This window comes from Xenopus laevis, chromosome 8S (genome assembly GCF_017654675.1).
Source record: "Xenopus laevis strain J_2021 chromosome 8S, Xenopus_laevis_v10.1, whole genome shotgun sequence".
Classification (NCBI taxonomy): domain Eukaryota; kingdom Metazoa; phylum Chordata; class Amphibia; order Anura; family Pipidae; genus Xenopus; species Xenopus laevis.
Window position 1 is genome coordinate 67,132,331 of NC_054386.1, and position 26,915 is coordinate 67,159,245.

At 36.8% G+C, this 26,915-nt stretch overlaps 1 protein-coding gene across 2 annotated transcripts in view; it reads right to left on the minus strand.

Moving 5' to 3' along the window:
* Positions 1-26,915, minus strand: part of LOC108700131 (mitogen-activated protein kinase kinase kinase kinase 4) — a 126,745-nt gene that overhangs the window by 13,397 nt on the left and 86,433 nt on the right. The window contains exons 18-28 of one of the 2 annotated variants that reach the window (XM_018233032.2): positions 25,815-25,882; positions 23,106-23,200; positions 19,700-19,794; positions 18,579-18,688; positions 16,199-16,289; positions 13,726-13,896; positions 9,534-9,651; positions 8,137-8,295; positions 7,452-7,595; positions 6,065-6,199; positions 1,598-1,698 (exon numbers count right to left, since the gene is read on the minus strand). In XM_018233032.2, coding sequence (XP_018088521.1) covers positions 1,598-1,698; positions 6,065-6,199; positions 7,452-7,595; positions 8,137-8,295; positions 9,534-9,651; positions 13,726-13,896; positions 16,199-16,289; positions 18,579-18,688; positions 19,700-19,794; positions 23,106-23,200; positions 25,815-25,882 — 1,287 coding nt within the window. Of the gene's footprint in view, positions 1-1,597; positions 1,699-6,064; positions 6,200-7,451; positions 7,596-8,136; positions 8,296-9,533; positions 9,652-13,725; positions 13,897-16,198; positions 16,290-18,578; positions 18,689-19,699; positions 19,795-23,105; positions 23,204-25,814; positions 25,883-26,915 lie in introns of both variants that reach the window. The other variant, XM_018233031.2, reaches the window with a different exon arrangement.

Consider the following 26,915-nt stretch of genomic DNA (forward strand, 5'->3'; position numbering starts at 1 on the left):
TAGTATGTTATAGAATGACCATCTTAACAACTTTTTAAATCTATTTTTTTTTATTTGTTTGAGTTATTTCCCTATTCTTCTGACTCTTTCCATCTTTCAAACTGGGGTCACTGATCCTAGCAGCCAAAAACGATTGCTCTGTGAAGCCACGGTTTTACTCTTAGGGGCAGATTTACATAGGGTCGAATATCGAAGGTTAATTAACCCTCGATATTCGACAGCCGAATGTAAATCCTTCGACTTCGAATATCGAATTCAAAGGATTTACCGCAAATAGTTTGTTCGAACGATCAAACGAAAAATCGTTCCATCGAACAATTAAATCTATCGAATGAACGATTCGAAGGATTTTAATCCACGATTTTTGGAATTGCTAGGAAGCCTATGGGGACCTTCTCCATAGGCTAACATTGCACCTCGGTAGGTTTTAGGTGGCGAAGTAGGGAGTCAAAGTTTTTTTTAAAGAGACAGTACTTCGATTATCGAATAGCCGAATAGTCGAATGATTTTTAGTTTGAATAATTCGATTCAAAGTCGTAGTCGAAGGTCGAAGTAGCCGATTCGATGGTCGAAGTAGCCAAAAAAAACATTCGAAATTCGAAGTTTTTTTTATTCTATTCCTGCACTCGAGCTAAGTAAATGGGCCCCTTTTATTCATTTTCTTTCTATTCAGGCCTCTCCTATACATCTTCCAATCTCTCATTCACACTGCTGCCTGGTCGCTAGGGTAATTTGAACCCTTGCAACCAGATAGCTGCCAGAATTCCAAACTGGAGAGCTGCTGAGCAAAAAGCTTAATAATTCAAAAGTCACAGATAATAAAAAAATGAAGACCAATTGCTTATGGTCTCAGAATATCTCTACAACATACTAAAAGTTCATTTTAATATAAGCAACCCCTATAAGATCTATTTGTTTAAATAGGGTAATTCCTTTCTGTATGCTGGACATTTATGGACCCAGGCCTGGATTTACTATCCAGGTGCCCCTAGGTTGGATCTGCTCTCCCCCCCCTTCCGTTCTCCTCCTCATCCCCTCCCCTTCCCCATCCCCTTCCCCTCCCCATTCCCTACCGTTTCCCATCCCCTCCCCATCCCCTTCCCACACCCTTCCCATCCCCTCCTCTTCCCCATCCCTTTCATTTATGTGCATGTGTAGAACTGGTCAGGCACTTGAGATTTTCCAACTCAAACACAAACTCTATCAAATTCTATAAACACAAATTATAGAACAAATATATACAGATACATACAAGATAATGTTTTTTGGAACAGCTACTGCTCATTTAATTAAACATTCATTGGAAAATAACCACTAATGTACATGCTCATACACACACACATACAGTACTTAAATGCATTTTTCTCTCTGTTATTCCAGTATAACCTATGCCACTTAATTTGTCTTTTAAGCTTAACACACTCATGAAACTAAACACTGCCTACTAGCAGAAATATTGTCAACAACCATAATGTTTTATGAGAAAAAACAAATTTAAAAGAAAGAAGTATTTGCAAAAGCACAATTTAACGGTAGGTGAACTTTCAAAGTTCACTGCACAGTGGCACCTTTTACATTGGGAAGATTGATGACTCACCTTAAAAGCCATAAATTTATGATATGGTTTTGGTGCCCATGCATATACTTCCACTGAGTTCTTCAATGCAATGACTAGAAATTTTATTCTCTCGTATTTAACTTAAAAAAAAGAAAAAAGTGCAGTTAACATTAGAGAATCTCAATGAAAATCCTAATTACTGTTTGCTTTCAGTGTATTGTATAATGCCAAGATTTTTATTAGTCATTTCTACATTTATTAACAAGGAAAAAATTGTACCTACACAGAACTTGATTTTAATTATACTTAGCTTAGTACAGTTATGTTTTAAAGGAGAGCACATGTAATATACATTCAATATTAATATGTAATGTATATAAACTACTTGTTTTAAAAGATTAAGAACTGTATTAATCAATGACGGAAAAACAGAATTTTTAAAATAACCATTTCATTGTCTTTCCAAACTTCTTTTGAGTAAGTTACACCTGTTCCTGCATCTGCAGCTTTGGCCACTGCCAGAGTTATGATAAGTCACATTGCAGGTGGCAAGGCAGAAAAATTATTTGGCACATGTGCTGGGAGCTAGTTACACCTCTAATATAAGCCCATGTTGTCAAGCTTCCAGAGCAGAGACAGCTGGTGACATCATGAAGAATCCTTTATAAGAATATTGTGTATATTATAGCCACATCAAGGCTGTTGTACTGTAAAACTATTGGTAAACGTATAAATCCTTGTATTGTGCTGTAACTTCTTTGCTTCTAGACATGAATCTGAGGGGGGGGTGTAATAAAATTTCACGAAATTTGCATTCCGCAATGTAATATTCTTCCCTAGACTGTTTTGCACTGCGAATTTTCATTGCACACTTTTAAAAAATGCTTGAAGTCATTGTAATCTTTTGAAGCAGACATCACAACTTCTTCAATAAGAAGATTTATTTCATACATTGCACATTGGCGCAATATTCTCAGTCTTTCTTCCACTGTCGTTAGTGGTTGCTAAACAGTTTATGAGTTCACAAAAGCTATATTAAATTTGCGCAAAGGAATATTTGTCCTTGCAAAGGCATACATTTTAGCATTGTGAATAGTTTTTCAGTTACCAATTTTAATTACAGCCCCCTCTAATTTTTTTGAATTCCTGTCAGCAATGCACAAAATCATTATCTCATAATTTACAAAAACAAAGTTTTACACTAATTTACTGCAATCAAAGGTAATTAGACTTCAGCCTACACGGTATTTAAATTATAATCAGATATTTCTTGGAATCAGCTGAATTAAAAATTTGGAGTACCTACAGATTGAAAATGCTTTTAAAATAGATTAAAGGGGGATGTTTTGTTGCAGATTGTTGTATGATGAACGCCTGATTTGGAATTCTCCCAAATATACATTATTGTGCTGTTTGGAGTTCCTTGAACCTTATTTCAGCAGATGAACTGGCTCACAATAAAAACCAGGCATCTATGGAAGGTGAGTCAGGAGATGTTCAGCTCAAGTTATTTTATGCCTTGCTCATGTTTAGAAAAATTGGCCATAAAATTCCAATCTGCGCTTACCAGCATATTCTCAGCTGAATAGCAGCAAATATTTCTCTAAGATTAATACACACTTTTGCTTAACCATTTCCAGTACTAAACATACAGATACTATCTATAATCTGTGGGCAATGAGAAAAGAAGAGAAAATGAAAACCTAAAGGGATAATTACCTCTATATTTATTTCCCTTATAATATAATTCGTGGGGCTGGGGGTATCATGGCAAGCACAAAATACTAACTAGTGATATTATTTATGTAATATAATCCAGTAATAAAAGCCCAAAAGGGAAAGTGAAAAATAATATAGATAAAGATAATATTTTTAGGCACAAGCAAACGTCAGATAAATAGACTGTTTTAATGTTTTTTATGGAATGTGGCTGCTTTACTGCTGTCTATGACCATAAGCCCTACATCTGTTGGGCCCCCTTGCAGTTCTACTGAACTTCTAGTACCTACACAAACTTACTTCTATGGCAGGGGCCCCCAACATTTTTTTTACCCGTGAGCCACATTCAAATATAAAAAATAGTTGGGGAGCAATGCAAGGGGATCACTGCTCCTTTGTGTACGCTTGCCTGAGGTGGACCATTGCACATGCACAACATTTCTAAGAGGGATATTGAACATGTAAGGTAACAAACTGTAATGGATTCCGAGATCAGTTCCCAAAATGTAGGCCAAGATGGCGTCCAAGATGGTGGCTCCCTGGTTCCTCACGGACGCAGGCGGATGATGCCTGCCTCTTCCCGCACTCTGATTGGTCGCCGGCGACGGAACGGACATCGGCGTCAATAATGTGCGCCGGCGTCGGTCGCTGACGCCAGCGCGTCGGTCGCTGACGCCAGCGCGTCCGCGCACACGTCATGACGCCGATGCGTCCAAAATTGGCGCCAAATCTAGGCCTATATTAAGGAGCTCTGGAAATTCATCAGTGCCCAATTATAGGTTTTAGCTTGCTACTCCTGGGTGTGATCTTGTGAAACTTTGCTATTGTGTACCGACCTTTTGCCTGAATTCCTCGACCTTGAACCTCTTCTGCCTGGACTGATCTTGTTGCCTGTTTGACCATTCTCTCGTCTCATCCTTATCTGTACTGCGAACTTGGACATTGCTACCTCCTCCTCTGGTCCTCACTACTCCTGAAGCCTTTGGGCCTTACACAAACAGACTGATCAGGCATAGGCTACTGGCAGCTATAGGTGCCAGTTATAGGGCCCTATGCCAAAAGTCAAAATAGCTAATATTTTTATTAAACACACTTTTTAGGTTGCTTATCGTTTGAAACCTTTAAATTAGGTTTATGAGTGTCACAGCTGATGCTTCTTTATGCTCTGGCTTCATATAAGTTTGTTACATTTTGACTTGGAAAGGCTCCCAGCATTAATAAAGTCTTAGGGAAGCATGCACTAATGTATCTAATTCCTTTACACTACATTACTGTATATTAAAGCTTTATTAAGTGGACTGAGAAAGAAAAAATGAACCAGCAACCTTCAGGACCCTGCTGAAAACAACTGCAGTAGCTAAACCAGTTGAGCTGAGTTTGTTACAAGGTATATGTGAGTAATATATTGAAAATAAACATTTAAATTGCACAGGTGCCCCATATGAGCTTTAAAATATATCCTTACAAATTTTGATGTTATTTGTTATTATTAAAAAGGTTAATTTATCCCCTGTTGACCTCCAAATCCTATGAGCTGAATAGAAACACTTGACCTGTGGTCTGTGCCTTTATATATTCAAGAAACTTCTTGGTAAATGCTTATATCTTTAAATAGATATAGTATTCCTTATATAATAGTGGGTAACAAATCATGTCATTGGTTATAATCAGTGCCTGGTGATGTCACTTGTTCCACATTAAGGGGCATATATATCAAGAATCGAATTTGTGAGTGTGTGGGGGTTTTTCTTCCTCGGTAAACTTGAATTTGAGTGTTTGGGTATTTATGAAAAAATAAAAATGTCAAAAACATGAATGAAAAAACTCTAAAGATCGAATTTATGTCCCAAAAACTCAAATTGATTGAGTTTTCAGATAAAAACCCTCAAATCAACCAAAAAAACGTAAGCTTTGACTAGGACAACTCCCATTGACTTCTACATGACTTTGCTAGCTTTTAGATGGTGAATTTTTTACATTAGAATCTTCGAGGTTTTTTTGCTTAATAAATACTAGACATTTGAGTTTTTGAAAATATAACTCAAAAGTATTCGAATGGTGGAAGATAAATCTGCCCCTAAATGTGTACATTATTAGAGATAATGAACCTTCTACTTTATAGAAAAAAGAAAGCCTAATTCACTGGGTGTGCCAGTTTCTAGTGAAAATAATGCCAGTTTTTTTTCCATGGGCTATTCTACTGCACACATGTGAAGCAGAGCAAGTAAAGATGTTGGAGCAGAACCAAACTGGAGCACTAGCCCAGGGAATAAAACTTGACATTTTAATGCATTGTGGGAATCAAACACTGAACTTGACCACTGAATTTGCCCTTTCTTGTCCTTTAACAGATAAGTATATAATATAATCAACCTGTAGTTTCATGACCTGTATGAATGCGCTTGAAGCCAATTCCCTCACGTTCGAAGTGTTGAAATTATGTGATGCTTGTCTTTAGGTAAAGTACACAATGCTGAAAGCTAACCCCCTTACAGAGAGGAAAAGGATTAGTGTTCTAAGGAGCCAGAACAATTCTGAAGATATGGAAGATATATGAAGATAAGGAAAAAATGTCGAGAAATTTCGTACTACTGAGAATCTCTGAGGAATCCCCAATTTAAATTTTAATAAAGCTGTACCAATGTGTAATTTCAGTTTAATTTGAAAATAGGCTTATTTATAGTACTTTGCTTAATAATGTAAATAGTGCCGGTTTGAATAGAAACAATTTATTAATTTAATTTATTCATTAATTAAATGTTGTATGCTTGGAACAATTCTGCTTACCAACTTTGTAGTGTACACAGCCTTCCAAATCTCCTACTGATACCCAGCCTTGCCGTTTCTCCACATCTCGATCATTCCGCAGGATCTTGTTCCTCAGCCAAGATAAATAAAATACCCTTAGTTTGTTCTTCTTACCTATATACATAACAATATAAGGATTTTGTAAAATACATAAGGACTCATTTAAAGAGTGCAAAAAGTTGTTCTATTTCCTGCAATACAGCATTCTATCCTAGAATTCCAGTATAATTGTGCCCACCCCTATCAGGAGCAACATTTTGAGCCTGATAATGTAGGTGAAGGTGCAATGATCTAGTTAGTAAACAGAACTGCAATGTAATGGCTGATATGTGGGTGAGACACTTACATTCCATTGAAAGAAAGCATACCTATATGCGAAAACTAGAAATGGATCCATGTACTTACAGCCTAGTAAAAGGATATAGAGGACTATTGTACACCTCACACAGCACTAGTATCAATATGTTCAAGTAGGGAAAGCACATTGTGTTTTACATGTTTATGGGTGCAATTCTACCTCCAATTGTATTTTTTCTTCCACAATATTATAGATCTGGTACCTTTATTTCTATCCACCTTTATTGCAGTGAAGTGTAACTAATGGCCCATCGCAGCTGTATAACAACAAAGCTCACAAACTAAACATACTCAGTCACAGAGAAGAGGACCTGACAGAAAAGCATCATTGAAAGGGAAATATCAGTCAATTATATAGCATCATGGTGAGCAATATATGTTCATCCTGTTCTGCAGTTCAAAATAACATTATCTTGTTCATGACATTGTTATTATGTTTCTAGACATCAGAATTTTGTTAGAAGAACAACTTTCTGCTAACATTCAAAGCCCTTCACTCCTCTGCTCCTCACTTATCTTGTGTCATTTAACGTTCCTGGTCATCTTCTCCGCTCTTCTCAGAGTCACCTTCTCTTCACATCATCCACATCCACTGCCACCTCTCATCTCAAACCCTTCTATCTTGCTGCTCCTTACCTCTGGAATTCCATCCCTGAATTCCTCCGTAAGAGCCTACCTTTTGAAGCACTAGAACATTAGCCTAGTCCTGTCCCTACTGACTATGCTTTACCTTGTGCACTTTTCATCTCCAATTTGTACCTGTATGTTAGCCTCCCATCCACTTAGACTGTAAGCTCTATGGGGCAGGGGCCTCCTTCCCACTACATCTCTTACCACATAGCACTTAAACTCTTTGTCCTATGATTCTGTATATATTTATTATGTGATTTGTCTCCCCCATGAATACTTTTATATATATTGTACTTTTATGCACTGTACAGCACTGCAGCTCCTTAACAGCGCTTACAAATAAAGTTATGCATACATACATACATACATACATACCTACCTGAAATAGTTATCAAAATGTTTAGACCTTCCAGGACATCCATTTGATAAAATCGTCTTCTGCTAATGAGTGGATAAACCCTTCCCTGTCCACTCCTGTCCAATAGCCACAAGCCATGTTCTGTTCCAACCAGCAGGTTGACACCTTTGAAACATATAACAGATTATAATATACCTTATACAAGTTTATTTTACCTGCCAGGAAAAGGTATACAAACACATTACACAAGCTAAAATCTCTGGATGTAATATAAAAGTTGTGGAATAGCTGTAAATCAAAAAGCAGGATTTATGGTGATGCAATAAAAATGATTGCTGCAAATGGGGAGCAACTGCCAAAATATCCAGGAGGGTAACCTTCTTCTGCAAAAGTCCTGAGGCTGCTAACATGTATAGTGCAACTGAGTAGCAAATGATATATAATATGTATAGCTTTTTGTATCTATTAGAATTCCCCAACTGCACAGACAAATTGTGCAAAATGTGTATGGATATATGATAAACAAAAGCAAGCTACATATATGTTGTACAATGTAATGTTGCCATGTGGTGTAAAAGTTTGTTTTATCATCTTGTAGTTTCTCCAGGTAAAGTGCTCTCGACAGGTCACCTCAATGATGCCCAGCTCCTGTTGGCAGACAGGCGAATAAAGATGGAAGTCTGTACCAATATTATCTGTAACTCACCCCAGAGAGCTGCACAAAGTATATCAGAATTAAATTTCTTCTTATACTTCCGAATCTCTGGGCTGTCACTTTGAGGTCGAATGTTCGTTGGATTGACATTGACAATTGATCCTTTTCTTGCATTTTCTCTCTGGAAAGGTTCCAATTTTGAGACAGGAGCTAAATGAGGAAGAAAAACATCAAAGTAAAGATGAACAAAGTAGTATTCCACTTTATACCATTTATGTGGTATACAGTGTGACGTCCCAGAGTACGGGACTGGTTTATGGGCACATAAGAAGCACACAGGCAGGTAACAATACAAGGAAATCCCTTTATGCATTTGCTCAAAAGGAGCACAATTCAGTGTGTATTTGTGGCCTAGTCCCTTCAGGCTGCACCTGGCCCCAGGCAACAGTCTCACATAAGATTCTTATATAAGATTCACCTCCAGTCTCTTTCAGGCAGTCCAGCAAGAGGGTAGAGATTATTCCAGCTGCACTTGGGTATAACAACCTGGGCTGGTCTTTAATATTATTAAAAGATGGGGGGATGAGTCCCCCTTTGAAAAAGACTGCACTGGTAGTCACTGGGGCAACCACAGTTAAAGACCTTGGTTATCCCTTATGTGTGAGAGAGCTTTATGTATATTAATGTTTTGCTAACATATTCCTGTAATCAAGGCTTTGGCATATGGATTTATTAAAATCTCCATTGTAATATAGAGTTGCTTCAGAGCAGTTACATTGCAGACAAGGTCAATGTGTACCAGTCCCTATCCTGTAGTTCTAGGCATATTCCAGATAGTAAAATATGATTTGCCCTAAATCTTACGGCCTGAACAAGTTTATTCTATAAAGATGATTTATTTGGAGTCTTGCACACTTATTCTCACTCATGTGGTCATTGAGCTTTCTATGGTCGAGGTGAATTTTCGAATGAAAAAAATAAAAATTTGGAGCTATTTTTGTGTACTTCGACTAGGGAATAGTCCAAATTTGATTAGAATTTAAAAAAAATTAAAAAAAATCGAATATCGAAATTTATCATGTACTGTCTCTTAAAAAATTTGACTTTGACCATTCGCCATCTAAAACCTACCGAATTGCTGTTTTAGCCTATAGGGGAACTTTCTAGAACCTATTTGGAGTCAATCGGTGGACTTTGAAAAATCAAAAGTTTTTATTGGGAATCGAATTTGAATGTTGAATTCCTTCGATTCATACGATTTGATCGAAAACTGACCTATTCGACCAAAAAATAATTCGACTTAATTTTGGTTGGTCTTTTTGAAGCTTTTTCAATACGAAATTTTGAGTTTTGCCCCAAAAAGCCAGACCGGAGTTTAGTAAATAACCCCCTTTGTGTATATTTGTACCCTAGAGTATTATAATACTTGTTTTGAAATCTGTACTCACAAGATCCACTTGGGCTTGTTGGGGGAGACACTGGAAAAAGCCTTGGGTCAATAAATGGGCTAAATGATGCAGTGGATGATGAGCTATTTTTCTGCTGCACATTTTCACCACAAGGGGCCTATTAAAGAACACAGAAGCTTGTTAAAACATTCTGAAGCAAATTATACATATGTACTGCAGCTTTCTTATTAGTTGTACTAAATAAAAATATGAATTATTAGGAATGCACTGATATTTTGCATCATGACAAATACTAAATTCTATAGAAGATTTGCCTAAATACAAAACAGAACCATAATCTACATATTCAAATTTGAGATAAATACAAAAATGTGCATTATCTTTGCATTATCACACCCTGTTGCAGTTTTAATGTCTCATGGCATTACTAAAGTTACCTAAAAATATTAGGTTCGCCAAGGTGCAGTAACTCACTGCAACCAATCAGTAGGTAAATGTTAATGGTCACCTATTTAAAAGCTAACATTTTACTGGTTGCTAGAGGTTACTACAACAGAGAAAACAGTGCCTTTATTACATAAACTTATAAGTGTCCTGCTGAACTGAAATCCAAATCCAGCAAAAAGTTCTGGTACAGGTATGGGACCTGTTATCCAGAATGCTCGGGACCTGGGGTTTTCCGGATAATGGATCTTTCCGTAATTTGGGTCTTTGTGCCTTAAGTCTACTAGAAATTAATTTAAACATTAAATAAACCCAATAGACTGGTTTTGCTTCCAATAAGAATTAATTATATTTTAGTTGGGATCAAGTACAAGGTACTGTTTTATTATTACAGAGAAAAGGGAAATCATTTTTAAAAATTTGGATTATTTGGATAAAATGGAGTCTATGGGAGACGGCCATTACGTAATTCGGAGCTTTCTGGATATCGGGTTTCCGGATAAGGGATCCTATACCTGTACCTGGAAGAATCCCAAATTTAATCCAAAATATAGTTTATGGCAGCACATGGTCACCCCCTGTGCAAGTAACTTGCACATCATGCACAAGATAGAAAAGGGGACACAAGGTGCAAAGAACAGGGCACTATCAACCCTATATAGGCAAAATATGATAGATGGAAGTATGATAGAATAGATTCTAAACAGAAATTTGCTTGTATAAATATGAGCGGGTGTTCGCCAACTTGCTTTCCTTGGGAAAGATATCATCTCTAGACTGCAAAACCAACACCATGCATGCATGACTGACAGAGTCAGCAACATGCAACATGTGAAAAATATGAATATCTGTTCTCTGTGCAAACTATGACATGCCTTAACTTTAATTAGTTTGCCCTTTAATAAAACCTTTAATGGTCAACCATCATTATTTAACAAGTCCATTAACACTTTTAATACTTTGATGTTTTTAAGGAAGCTATAACTAAACATAAAAGAGAGTTCAAATATATGGAAATTCTTTTAATTTTTCTTTTAAAGCGTTCAATTGTTCCAAAAGGTTATCTTACTATATAAATGCCAAGTGTGATTTTGCAGGCAAAATATAGTTCCTAGGCTCCTGGCCTTGCTATGTTGCTCATACTTGTAGAAAACCTTAAAATAATTGTGTGTTTCCAGCAGAGTTGTCAAGTTAGAAGGACTCTAGCAAAGAAAGACTGGGGGAATGTTTAGCTGAATTACTGTAACTATGGTACTCAAAGCAACACTGCATCAAAATTGCTTTAACAGTGTCTTGGCATTTGATCATGAAGAAGCACTGCCTATTCCTCTACCGAGGCTCCTGAAACTGCTCCCAAAGAAGCACTTTCTCGGCAGAGATGGTATGAACTAGCCTACATAACTTGGGATTTACCAGCTGCACAAATAATGTGAACTAAAGTTCAAAACCCATTGGTTTTTTTTAATTGAAAATGATATTAATATTGTCACTGTAATTTACAGTGTAATGTACAGTGTATGAAAGGGAAACTAGTAGAAGGCTTGTGGAAGAAGAAATACGCCTATTAACTGAATGAGGAAGATGCTTGCTTTTTGAATAGATAAAAAAAAAGTTGACTATAAGAGATATTCTCTATCAGAAGTAAAGCCCGTTTAGGAACCTCTTTGACTAGGGTTCTGCCAATCATTTGCAACCTTTGGAAACTGAGGTTGATAATATTTGTTAATTAATAGTCTATGTTGAGTAACAATTTGCTTTATACTGCTGTCATAATTATAGGATAGTAACTGTAGAAGCCTTGTAGTCAAACGGGTGAATGTAATTAAAGTTGCAAAAGAGCAAAACAATTTGTAATTAAAGAGCAAAACAATTTGCACCAATAAGAATAAAAATCAACATCTCGCAATGTAATATTGTTCCTTAAACTGTTGCAATGTGAATTTATATAGCGCATTGCGGATTGTAACTGCGCACTCTTAAAAAGTGCTTAAAGGTGTCGTAATCTTTTGGAGCAAACATAACGCCTTTTTCAGTAAGAAGTTTTATTACATTGACTGCGCATTGGCGCAAACTATAAAATTCGCAAACAATCTTCCAAGTGGTCGCTAAGCAGTTTCCGTGTTTGCAAAAGCTTTATTAAATTCGCGCAAAGCAAAATATGTTCGTGCAAAGGCATAATTTTTCGCACTTGAATCGTTTTTCCGTTACCGACTTTTATTACATTCCCCTGATGGGCTCCTAATTTGATCTAAATCAATTGTTTGTATCGGTTAATTGCTGTCAATTGGTGAGTACTGTGCATAGGACCATGTATTAATATACTCAAAGAAAAAAATGTACATGCACAGAATCTCAGATCAAAGCAAATTAACCACAATGTATCAACAAATATATCAATAAACAATTTCATAGCATAATACACCACATGGCTGTGTCTCCCCCCTTGTCTGAATACTTTGGGGCACATTTACTAAGGGTCGAATATCGAGGGTTAATTAACCCTCGAAGTAAAATCCTTCGACTTCGAATATCGAAGTCAAAGGATTTACCGCAAATACTTCAATTGAACGATCGAAGGAAAAATCGTTCGATCGAACGATTCGAAGGATTAAATCCTTCGATAGAAGGATTTTCCTTCTATCAAAAAAAGCTTAGAAACCTTATGGGGAAGGTCCCCATAGGCTAACATTGAAGCTCGGTAGGTTTAAAGTGGCGAAGTAGGTAGTCGAAGTTTTTTTTATAGAGACAGTACTTCGACTATCGAATGTTCGAATAGTCGAACGATTTTTTGTTTGAATCATTCAAATCAAACTCGTAGTCGAAGGTCGTAGTAGCCTATTCGATGGTCGAAGTACCCAAAAGTTTATTTACTTCGAATCCTTCACTCGAGCTTAGTAAATGTGCCCCCTTGTGTCAGCCATTCCCTCCTGACGCGTTTCGCGCCATTGGGCGCTTCATCAGAGGAGGTGTGGCCCATTCCTTAAATACCAAATTAATTGCTCCATACATGTTCCGGACTTAATTTTATACCTTTGCCATCCAAGACTTGTATGAAAGTTAATTATGTTAATATTTCTCATTATGCATGATGCATGATAGCTGATATAATCTTCATTATATGAGACAGACTGCCTTTTTTAAAGAGAGAATGCCAGGTAGAGATACAACATATATATGGGAAGCTGTTCCCTTTCTCTAGCTCTTAGTATAGTAACAGAATCTCACAGGAGGAAGAACAAACTGTAATTCTTCCTGTGAGATTCTATAGTTTCAGTGTATAAACTATACACTGTATACAGTAGAATCTCACAAGTGCAAACTATACAATGCATACTATAAGTTACAGAATGGGTAAAGGTTTCTGCCTAGAAGATTATAAATCACTTTTTTGAAGGACAGTGAAAACACTGTAAATATTAAAAAAAAAAAAACTTAAAAAGGATTGATATATATATATATATAGTGCACAGAAGAATACTAGAAGAAACTTGTTTTCATTTTACTGAATATTTGTGTCCTATATAATAATAATAATAATAAAACCTTTCCCTGCACTTTGGAAGGTTGTGAAAAGGTGTTTTGGAAACTTACGACCTGTCACGATCCTGCATTGACAGTTAAATGTAATAGTAGCTTGGCATTGACAATAGCTGTTTAAGAGATAGTAGTGTACATTAATAGATTGCACAAAGGCTGAAAAGGTGAGGAGAAAGTACTGACACTAAAGCAATTCTATCTCAGGCAGAGCTGTATGAGCAGAACGGAATACAAAAGATAACAACTTCACCTGATCATTCAAAGATTTGTTCAATAGTCCCTGGTAGTTTTGAGGAGTTTTATGTGGAATCACTGAAGTCTCTGAAAGATGGCTCTGTTGTAAGAGATCTGGCAGGAGATAATTTTGATTGTAGGAGCTCCAGTTTTCATGGTTGTTGCTACAACTTTGCTTTTCAGCTACCTGTTAGTACAGAAGATTGAAGTATTAACTATCCTGGACCTATCTGCCTTCCACAGCTATAAATTTATCATTTCACAAAAATAAATTGAACCATGGCACAGACTAATGTTGGTGGCAAGTGTAATTTACTCTGCTGGGTAGCAGCTTTCCAATAGTTTACTAATGGAAAGGTCTATTTTACTCTTCTGTCTTGCATGCAAAAATTCAGTAATAGAATGTGGATATCAGTGCAAAACTTGGCTAAGAATAAATCAACATGACACTATGAGTTTTCAGTATAGCAAGACAGATAGGGGCAGATTTATCAAGGGTCAAATTTCAAAGTAAAAAATACTTCGAAATTCGACCATCGAATTTAAATACTTGAATTCGAATATCGAATTCGAACTTTTTTCATCGAATTTGGGTATTCTGCGGTCGAACAATTAAATCCTTCGAATCGAACGATTTAAGCGATTTTATCGTGCGATCGAACGATTTTACTTCGACTTCAAAAAACTTAGAAATATGCTGTAGAAGGCCCCCATAGGCTAACATAGCAGGTTTAATTTGGTGAAGTATTGAAGTCGAGGTTTTTTTTAAAGAGACAGTATTGGAATATTCCAACTATTTTACTTTGAATCGAATTCGAAGTAAATTCGAAGTCGTAGTATCCTATTCGATGATCAAGTATTCAAAAAATTACTTTGAATTTAAAAATTTTTTACTTTGAAAATTCCCTCGAATTCATTTCGACCCTTGATAAATCTGCCCCATAGTAAAAGTTTATTAAATGGACATTAAACAATGTAAAACAATATGACCCAGTAGCCATCATTAGCCACCTGGGGACAGAAACTCATCACAACATGAAGCTGTGCTTATTAATATTGTTATAATCTGCTTTACTAATTTTCTGCATCCAATCAAACAGCCTTCCAAGGATGGAAAGTAAATCGTACTACTGTGCTACTTTGTCTCTTACTTCTGGCCTGCACAGTAAGCAGTGAATGGTGTCCATGTTCCAAAACGAGCACATTGGGTTGGGTTTCTCTGTATAGCTATATACAAGGTATTGTGAACAGAATATATTATAATGCTCTGAAAGGTTTGCATGCAAGTCTGGAAAATGAAAAGCTATAAAATATGAACTGTGATATACTCATGAAACCCCTGTAGTGTGAAACAGGGGAGCTACCAAAGAAGGATTTACATTGATCTCATTAGGAGAATCCCTGAATATTCATTGTTTTACTATATGTCTACAGTGGGAAGCACCAAACTACCATAGGGATCAAGATTATGGCAATTGTTAAAAGAACAGGAAACTCTTACTGGACAGAAAAAAGATGGCATCTTGGAGAGACTTGAAAAATCAAACAGACACAATCCGGTATAGAGAGCCTGGAAACCTAGTTAGCTAACTTGTTCTTCCATAAAAACCCTCCAGCAATGCCACAATGCAGTGCTGCTCAGGATTTGATACATCCCTGTTCTACCAGTAAGGATAGTGGAATTAAGGAATAAGTGCTAGATATCATAGTGCTCAACCAGAACATAAAAAGAAAGTGTATAATCATCCAATGCTTGCATATGACATGAAGCTAAATACTAACAAAGGAAACTCATTCTTAAAACTGAGACCTTGAACAACCACTTACTTGACCTACCCATAAGGAACAAGGAACAGTGATTCCCAACCAGAGGCTCGGAAGAGACATGTTGCTCACAAACCCCTTGGATGTTGCTCTCAGTGGTCTCAAAGCAATTACTTATTTTTTGAACTTCTGACTTGGAGGCAAGTTTTGGTTGCATAAACACTAGGAGGCTCAATCAAACAGAGCCTCCTGTAGGCTGCCAGTTCTCACAGGTGCTACCAAAAATAAATCTGGTAAAATTTAACAGCCTTACCCCTGACCTAAGCAGTAGGTTTGAACAAAACATACAAAGCAAGCCTTTATAACTTTGAACCCTGAGCCTGCACCTGAGTGGAATGTTTTCTGAAAGGCAAAGAAACTAGCAGGAAGTATAAATATAGGATAGTCTATGTGGAACCTTGGTGGGAGAGTCTAAATATATTTATATATAATTTATAATTACACTCTAAGCATAACAGGACTGGTGACTACAAACTGCCACACTAGATGCTATTTCTAACCAAACAACTGTAAATATTGCTTCTGCTGGAGTATGGGTGAGTGACTATCCTAGAGTGTACTGATATGGATTGAACTAGGGGAATGAAGTATTTGGCCTTTATACATATTAACAAAAATGTTAATTTTACTTTGAAATATAACATGCCATAAGAATAAAGTAGCACCTTGTCTTCAAGTATGTTTGTTTGAGCTTTCTCTGTAACTCCGTCAGGGATTCTTGGCCTTGATACATTCATGCCATTGCTCAGTAGTTTCCTGGAAACAGAGGACATTTAGCCAGCATATTATACAGCATACAGTTTAAGTGTTTTCTAAATGCTCTGCTTGTCTCATACTGGGAAATGATGACCGTCCCATACAGAATCATTTATCCCATACAGAACAATTTATACAATATCTTGTTTACCAGAATGTTTCTTGTCATAGACCATGCAAAATAGTAAGCAAAACAGCTAAATAATAAGGAAGGATAGATTACCATGTTATAAATAGTGCTCCCATGCAAGATTATGTTGGAAACATTCACAGATATTGGGGGCACATTTACTAAGCTCGAGTGAAGGATTCGAATTCCATGTTTTTTTTTGGGTACTTCAACCATCGAATAGGCTACTACGACCTTGACTTTGATTCGAACAATTCAAACTAAAAATCGTTAGACTATTCGACCATTCGATAGTCAAAGTACTGTCTCTTTAGAAAAAACTTTGACTACCTACTTCGCCACTTTAAACCTTCCGAGCTACAATGTTAGCCTATGGGGACCTTCCCCATAAGTTTGCTAAGCTTTTATTGACCGAAGGAAAATCCTTTGATCGATGGATTAAAATCCTTCGATCGTTCGTTCGAAGTATTTGCGGTAAATCCTTCGACTTCGATATTCGAAGTCGAAGGATTTTACTTCAAGGGTTGAATATCGAGGGTTAATTAACCCTCGATATTCGACCCGTAGTAAATGTGCCCCTTAATGTTAAAAGTTTAATTTTCAGTTTACACATAAAAATGCAAGGATAACTTGTTCTGAAGGAATAGCATACATTTAAGTTAATTTACAGTAAGTATCCTATAGAATGCCCTGTTCTAAGCAACTTTTAATTTGGTCTTCATTTTTATTATTTCGTTTTAGTTTTTAAAAATGATTTGTCTTTCTTTTTCCAGTTTGCAATTTCTAATATCTATTTGTTGGAGGTACTGAGCCATGGCTGGGGGAGAGGTGGATTTGGACCTGGATTTGGACCTGGGGACCCCATTTGTACCTTTTGAAAAAACTGACAAATTCCAGCAACCATGCAGTTCATAATGTCATAATAGCATTCCCATTTCACAACCCGGCCCCCAAATGTTACTGCAGCAAATCTAACATCACCCTCCCAACCCCAAACATCACTAACTTGCCTTTTGTCTGAACTTGGTTTCTGGTAGAAGTGGCAATCCTGCTGTGTGACTTCACCAGATGCCCTATTCCTTGCCTGCTGGCACAAACAGGCACAACCAGTAGGGGGTTGGTATGTGTCTGGGGGTGCAAGCTACTTTCACCCCCCATGTGGTGGGGCCAGAGGATTTTTTTTCTTCAAGGCCTGATGCCTAATTTGTACAGTGTTGATAAATTAAGAAATCTGGTTTTCTAAGTCATTCCACATGTGATCAATACATTTTAATAATTTGGGAAATATCGGGCACGGCACTCCTCTAAAGCTCCTTTAATATATAGTAGGAGCCCACCCACCACCACAAATGTACATATAGGGCAAATGCACGTGGTGGGCATGGTATGGGCCCAAAAATATTTTTAACTGGTGTGCCTGGGGAGAATATTTTACACCCTTGTATGTAAAGTAAGTGTGTGTATTTATATATTTCTACAGTGCCACAATTGGCACAAGGAGAGAACACAGACAGGGGAATAGTTATATTAAGTTATACGGTAATAAAAGATAAATCTATTCTTACGAGCTTAGAGTTTTCAATACACAGTTGGAATGAGGTCCCTGCTCCAAGGAGTTTACAAACTATTAGATTGCATAATATTTGATTAGGGATATTTGTACAAAAATGTGCCCAAAATGGCTGAAAATGATTTTTTAGAGGGTACAAAATGTAATCCATTAGTCAGATGAGCTTATATAATATATTTACAGTATATTGCATTTTGTTAGGAATTGCTTTGGCCTGTTGGAAAGCATCAGGAGTACACCAGATCACCTTGTGACTGTGAATAAAGGAATTAGTGACATTGGTCACGTTTGATTAGGTATGTTTAGAAGTAGTGTCCTAAAGTATCTAAATTGACTAGGACACTGATTCAGTTGGAGGCTGCGGTGTGGAGAATCAGATGCCTAACTATTGAAGATGCAAACCCTTTATGGCACTCACTAACATCTAGTTAAGACACTGCCAATAATTCCTAACTATTTAGAGGGTGAAAAGTACAAAATTTAGCTCAATCTGTCACTATTTCTCTTACAATCCAGTTTACTTTCTCTTCGTAACAAACATTGGAAAATTTGGTACATTTCCTCTAGAAAGATAATAGCTTCAGCAAACCTTTTCTTCTGTACATCATCGTCACTGCTGCCCATCTCATCACTGGATGATGAATAATATGACACTTTTAAGCTTGGACTGTCCTTCTCTCTGCCTATGAAATTCGGACTCTAGGTAAAAAAATAGATTTGTAACATCATTTCTAGATATGTAAATATCAGAATATCCCCTCTTGCCCTATAATTCATTGAAATAGATACTTTTCTTGCTAGGTCCTTTGCTGAACATACAGTATATTATATTTTATTGGTTATGGACTGGCTATAGTTGTGCAGTTTCTGCATAGACAAAAAAAATGTTGTTTTTGCTCACATCAATAAAATCACCTTAAACAAGTACAGGTGAGGGAACTGTTATCCAGAATGTTTGTGACCTGGGGGTTTTTGTATAAGGGAGCTTTCTGTAATGTGGATCACCATACTTTAATCTCCATATGTAATAAAAGGGACTAAGTTCTCCCAGTAGTGGTAACCCGTAACAACCAATTAGATTTTTGCTTTTAAACAAGTAACCAGTAAATTCTACATGCTTATTGGTTGCTATGAGTTACTACACCTGGGCAATCTTTGTGCATTTCATTACATAACTCCATAAGTCTACTAAAAAATCACTTAAACATTAATTAAACCCACCGGGATTGTCTTGCCTCCAATACGGATTCATTATATTTTAGTTTGGATCAAGTGCAAGCTACTGTTTCATTCTTAAAGAGGAAGAGGACATTTTTAAAAATGTGAATTATTTGTCTAAAATTCAGTCTATGAGAATAATAATTTGGGGCTTTCTGTATAATGTGTTTCCGAATAATGGGTCCCATACCTGTACATGTAAAAGCTACTTGTAAATTGAATGTGATTTAAAGATCCATGTAATATGAAAGAGCACCTATGTCTCCTTTTAAAAAAATACAAATGTTTGTATGTCTTATAGAAATAATAGAATATATTATTATTTTCCAATAGTTTACTACAGTTTCTATGAAGATGTTACTTATTTAGCCTGATCATTTGGTAACCTTACTGAACAAACATCTTTAGATGTAGACCAACTGTTTCTTTGCAGAATTACATAGCAATTATTTAAGTGACCCTAACTAAACATGACACATGGATTAAGCCTACCAATTTCTTGTGGGCATCTGGATGTACTTCATTTTCTGGTTTTCTGAACTGCGGAAGGAGGTGTTTCTGAAGAACATGACTCTCTTTAGAGGACCCTATGAGAAAACATATATAGATCATTTTTACATATTTGCTCATGTGGAGAGAGTCACACCTGTCAACCACAAGTTTAGACTACCTGTATAACATATGAAATTTCTTTGTAAAATGCAATCTTGTGCATAGGGGGCGCACAAGGTTTTTGTGTTTAGCCGACGATTAAAGAGGCTAAATATTACACTGCAAACACATTTCAGATTGCCTTGATCCTGCACACAACTTCATCTGCTAACCCAGAACTTTCCCATTCCAGAACTGTGAACCATAATAACTGTGTAGATTAGTCATCAATAAAGTCACATTATACAGGCAGACCCCAGGTTTCGTATGAGATATGTTCTGTAGGTTTTAATTTGATTATGTAGTTGAATTTGTATGTAAGTTGAAACATATACATTTGTTTATTAAATGCAACATAGACAGATGTTTGTCTAACCATAGTATTTTACCTTTTATTTTTACCTTTCTGTGCTCGGCAGTAGACAACACACGCCAGAAGGGATTGGGGCAGGTGATTTATTAATGCTAATTGCTAATAAAGGTCAAGCAAACCACAGTCTGTTAATGTAATAGCCTCTGTTTGTAAGTGTGAGTTGTATGTAAGTCGGGGGTTTTTTGCATTTTACACTTTCCTGGGTTTGACCATTTTTTCTGTTCCACTAAAAAATGTAAAATGAGGGTTCTGTTGTAATTTAAATATAAATAATTAAAATTGTATAAACTTTCCATTTACAAGCAGGAGATCTAAATTGAAATACACTTATTAAAAAAGGAAAACATTATTACTGGTATATAACCCTAATCATTAGATTATAACGGCTGGGTTTTGAATAACCTGAGTAATTTTATAGTAGGTTGTTTGGTTCACATCTCTCTGCTCTTTGCTATTGTGTTTATCTTGCGTATAGAAGACAGCAGTAGTTCAGATGGCATATGAAATCGATTTGCAAGCATCAATTATTTTTGCAAACAAATATTTACTGCAAACATACAGTCAATTGGTCTGTGCTAAATTGTCTCTCAGAGATACTATCTGCAAAATAAATCCAATTATTTGGGTAAGTGTAAAATCAGGTTTATTCCTAAGGACATTTAAAGCTTAGCTATGAATAAAGGGGTGGGGGTGCACATTTCGGTGCTATAGAGCAAACCCTCAGTGTTTAAATCAACACTCTCTTAAGAAGAATTTTCTAATGGTAATCAGCCTGGGACTTTGGTTAAGTCAGATTCAATAAGAGAATCACTAAAAGTCTTGCATATTTCTTATTGAAGATATGCATAAAATGAGATGTTTTGCTTATTAAAACTTAATATGAGTTTATTACCTCAATGTGCCTCCAGCAAGAAGGTTTCCAGTTTATATATTCAAGCCATTAGCTAATTGCACAGATGTGAAAGAACTGACTCGTCTAACAATGTTTTCTTAACCTTTGTACGACTCAAGGGAGAATTGTGTTGCAGCATTATTGGCATTTGATGCTGACAATAAAACTAATAATAGCTAAAACTGTTTCAGCCATTTAGTCCACTTAAAGGGCATGTAAACCCCCACGAAAAAATGTAATCACTGAAGAGCCTCTTTGAAATCTCTAAATACCTGCCACTCTGGTTGTTCAAAGGTTAATAGTAAGGCTGCAGCATCCCCTTAATCACTTAGGATTCCTTCTACTCCCCTAACCCACTCAGCCCCTCCCTCGGGAATTTTGTTTGGCTGTTGGATCATGAGCATGCTCAGTTCTTCTCAACTCATTTTAATAAACATAGCAGCCAATGAAGAGATGGCATCGCTGGTTTTAAATACTAACCTCTCTACTGAGCTCAGAGTAACCATGACAGTGCTCAATCCAAGCAGGACTTGTCAACATAGTAAATTCTGCCAGTCTTAACCTGCATTCTTTAATTGCATGAAATTTACAGTGTTTGTTTGCAGATATAAATGCACTGATAATGTGTCAGAGGGAAAATGACTCCTGGGTGAAAGTTGCTATTTGTTTTAGGGAAATGTAAAGACACAGGCAAATGGAGGGGATGTATGCAGTATGAATAAGCCATTAGGGTGGGGGGAGAGGTGTCCAACTTAAATACATGTTAGGAAAATGTAGGTTTTACATGTCGTTTAAGTAATGTGGTTCTTGGTCATACTTGGTGATACAGTGTAGTTTATTTTGGACAAACTATTTATTTTTAGAACTGTTATACAAGGCATTCTCTTTTTATTAGATCTCAGCAGCACTGTGCACTACCTTTCACTGAACACATGCAGGCAACAATGATACAAAAATCCCTCTGTGTAGTGACAAGTACAGTTTTCTGCCTTTGCGGTGGAATTCCGTATTTCACCACCTCAATGTATTTTGAGCATAAAAAGTTGCCATGGAAAAAAGACTCCTCTGAAAAAGTTACTGTCACATAAAAAATTCCCATCTACGTTCATAAATTTTTGCATTTGTAAATTTCCCTACAGTTTCGTGAAAAAGAGTAAACAAAAGAGGACAGATTTGCTCATCACTACTTTTGTCTTAGGTCTTAGTTGTCTAAGGTCTTAGGTGTATTTTGCATGTATTAAGAATATATATATACTATCTTCAGAATATTGTAGGTAATAATGATGTAAATACTTCCTTACATCTAAACATCAGCACAAAAAGAACTGAAATTGGGGCCTTTTAAGTGACCGATTCCTGCAAAACAGTGACAGGGAAGACAAATGATGTTATCATACAGCTATTTTGGGTTTTGCAGCTATCTGAAATTAAACATGTTTTATTGTCAGTGTATTAGACTATAGTCCAGCATTCTAGTGGGGGAATGTAATGTTTCTTTAGCGCAAAAAACATTTGCAACCACCTTTGCAAACATTAGCGAACAAGATTGCCATTGTTTGTGTCCTTTATGACCAATATGAGAACTCCACAACTTCTTTGCTAAGTTTGCGAACAAATGGCTTTTGTTAACATGTGCAGTGTATGTTATAAAATTTTGCAGTTGCAAAGGGTTTTTTTGCAACAAAATATTTTAAGAAACTCCAGAGTAGGTGTCAATGCTAACCTTTGCTTAGCAATAATGATCAATATCATATTCGTAATGTGAGCAGCAATAAACATTCGCAAACATGTAATTTCAAACAGTGCTTGTGATTTTAAGTATATGGCCCCTAATTTGTGTGAAATTCTGCCTAGTTGGTATTTTGGCAACCCCAGTTAGAGTGGGCCAGGTTAATGCTAATACCGATACAACCATGTATACAATTATTATTATACCATGTATAAAATGATGTATCACACTACAGCTGCATGTGAGAAATCACCTGATGGTAATCTGTTGCCTTGGGTGCTGCTTCCTGCTGAACCTCGACTGCTGCGGGATTTTTCAGGCTGTTCCTTTGGAGGTGGCTGAAGGATACTGCTAGTAAAATATACACCATCTTGTTAGACTTACAACATAATTAATGGAAAGCATTTCAAGCTCAGACGAATAAATAGGAGCCCATGATTCCCGTAATTCAAATTAACTCTGAGCTGTTATAATAGAGCACATTTTCTGAAACATCACTTTGAGCAGCAGATGGTGGCATCTAGTTGTTCAAATGTTCTAAATCCAAAAGTGGAATACTTTCCAGGGTAGTCTAGGGTAGATGGGCACAATATGGGAATGATTTACCAAGATTCCAATTTTTCCAGTGGGAGTTTCTGCAAAAGTGAGATTTTTCTATGGAAAACTTTTGATCGGGAGAGAATATATTTTATAGATATACGTAAGTTTGGCCCTCTGTACAATGAGTGTATGGATTAAAGCCAAAGCAACAGCCATTTTTGACTTTTGGTTTTGTTCAGAGGCTGCAGTGCAGAGTTCTGCATTTGATTAAGATGTTATTTCTAGGAGAAAAGTCAAAAGTAACTGCAGCTGAGACAGTATTGATATCTTTATAACTTGCACGAGAATGCACTAGGAATTCTCATTTACGTTGATCTTTTATGCAGCCTGCATCAATACAGCACCAGGAAAAAAGTGCTGTTGAGGTGCTGTAAGAACCATCTCCTAGCATGGAAGACTTCATTTTGTAATTACAACATAGCTGCAAATGCTCTATGGGAACACAGATATGCAACTGTCCATCTAACTGGCATTTATAGTCTCTTTGATGTAGGCCACATATTTATTTCATGATAGCAGAGGTCCTCTCAGGGAGAATTCCTTCCTCATATATTTAGAGTAGAAGAGGGAGAACATGTAGTCTTTGCTAGACACTTCAGTATATGGGTAATGTTTGAAAACAATGACTGAGAGGCAGCATGAAGAGAATAAAGGTGCCATATGGGATGGGTGCTTATGGGGCTCATTTAGTAATTAGCTTTGTAGACGTCATACAATTAAGGTAGAATTTTCATTGGTTGCTATGGGTAGCTGGTATATGTCAATTTGGCATGTATGTTGGTAAATCAGCCAGAAGTACTTATTTACTCAACGTTCGTTTTCAGGTGCTTTTACATCACTTTAAAGGAGAAGGAAAGGCTAAAATTAAGTAAGCTTTATCAGGTCTAAATAAATGCATCAGAAAACCCTCAAAGTAATGCTGCTCTGAGTCCTCTGTCAAAAGAAACACGGCATTTATTTTCTTCTATTGTGTACTCATGGACTTCTGTATCAGACTTCCAGGGCTAGGGCTTGAGCATGCTTTGTTTGCTCATATCTCCCTCTCCCCCTCCCTGCTGTAATCTGAACCCAGAGCTATGAGTGCGCAGGGAGAGACTCAGGCAGGAAGTGATGTCACACCAAGCTAATATGGCAGCTGCTATCCTAAACAAACAGATGGTTTCTAGAGCTGTTTACTCAGATATGGTAAAGCATGCTGCAGAATAGATATAGTGTTATAGCTTGCACTATTGTGGTTATTCTATTGGCAATAAGCTACTTTGGTAGCTTTCCTTCTCCTTTAACAATTGATTATCCAGATAATTACCATTCTAAAATCTCAAATTGGAGCAGGCACTCAAGGGCAAAAACTTCCACCAGGCAGATGTTCAAATGTGAAGAAGTTTATTGTGTCAAACAGCCTGATGCGTTTCGTGTTCCAAACACTTAATCATAGGCTAAATGATTAGCTAAATGATTAGCCTATGATTAAGTGTTTGGAATACGAAACGCATCAGGCTGTTTGACACAATAAACTTCTTCACATTTGAACATCTGCCTGGTGGAAGTTTTTGCCCTTGAGTGCCTGCTCCAATTTGAGATTTCGGTTTGTCCGCCCCTTGTGCTGAGGGCCCAGGGCGGTGCACCTGGGCCACTTCATTGACGTGGTGAGTAACTACTATCAAGAGACCCTACTATATAGAAAATTACCATTCCAAGCCTTAAACTGGCAGCCACATGTTCTTACAAGCTACATGGCTTTTTTTTGAAAGGGCAAACTGATGCCACCCATCTTACACATGTACAGCAAATGTTAAGCACCTTTCCTAGATTCTTAGTACTGTAAGTATGATGGGGGTTGTAGTTACCTCCAAATGGAAAGCAGCAAGTCTGACAATCCTGTTTTACATTCTTGACTAGTCTAAAAACCATGATTTAAAATGAACGTATAGCTGCACTGACTGAATTAAAATCAATAGTTTATTTACACTGTCAGCAAAATAGCACCTTAATAAGTAATGACCCTGTTTCCAAAGCTGTCTACTAGATAGCTTGTTGTAACACATAATGACCTTTGCCAGACAATTTAAAGATGTAGGATTTATGTGCATACTTTTCTTCTGTTTCACAGTATAACACCACACATTCTCTGGTCAATTTTTTTGATTACAGAAGTGCCCAGGACTTAAATGATATAATTATAAATATGCTATTAAATAAGCCTGAGCTGTCTATCCTGCCAATAGAAAATGGTTGAACTGAGCTATGAAAGTGCTGAATGTGTTTTTGGCACAAGATTTTCTTGTTAGAATATAAACATGAAATTTCTTCTTACTTTTAAACGGTTTAAGCCGTTATATGATGCATATTTGGTTAAACTTACCCAGATGGACATCTCTGGTGGCCTTGGATATTTTTGTTGTAAAACTTAGATGTAGTTCGTAAAGGAACCTGAAGGATGAAATTAATATTATATTTGATGCCTTTATTGTTGCAAGCACTGCTTTCATTGATTTGTTAAAATGCTTTCTAAAAGGTATCACACAGAGTCACTTGATCTATAATTTTTTATTGTATAGCAGACCAAATGGTTTATTTGGGATTTTTTTTGTGCAAAAACACATAGCAGTCAATTGGCATTTGACTTCAGCTAGTGCAGTCAGAAAAATTAAAGCAAATCTATGAATGGTAGGTTTTCGGAAAATTTGGCCCAATGGTTTAGTGATCATTATACATGTTTATTTTTACCTAAAATATTTTTTTCCCCATAACTGCAATAAGCAAAAGCCCAGTATAATAATGTACCTTGTTAAAGGGGTTGTTCAATTTCAAACACTTTTATCAGTTTAGTTGTTATCAGATTCTCCAAAACTAAAGACTTATAGCAATTACATTGTAATCGTTTTGCCAATGCTGAAGTGTAAATTTTCATTTTTCAACTTCTAAAGCAGCTCTGTGGGGGCCCCTTGTGTGGATCCCCACATGAAAGCCTGGATGCTTTGATTGCTTACCTTTGTGTAAGCTTCGAAAGGTATCAGTACTGGGTTTTACTAGCCTTCATTGTTCACACCTGTAAAACCCTGTACTGTTCACACCTTTAAAGCACTGTACTATTCACACCCTAGGCGCTTGCCTGTGTGTGCCATACTCTCCTTACCTGTGTGTGCCATACTCAGCTTACCAGGGCCATTTTCTGCCTGCCCTGCCTGGGAGTGGCTGTGTTATCATAGTAACATAGCAACTTACTAACTCTATTTTAACTGCCTAACTGCTAGTTGATCCAAAGGAAGGCAAAAAACCCAATTTGAAGCCTCTCCAATTTGCCTCAGAGGGGGAAAAAATCCTTCCTGACTCCACAATGGCAATCAGACTAGTCCCTGGATCAACTTCCCTAACCCTGTATTCCCTCACTTGCTAAAAAGCCATCCAACCCCTTCTTAAAGCTATCTAATGTATCAGCCTGTACGATTGATTCAGGGAGAGA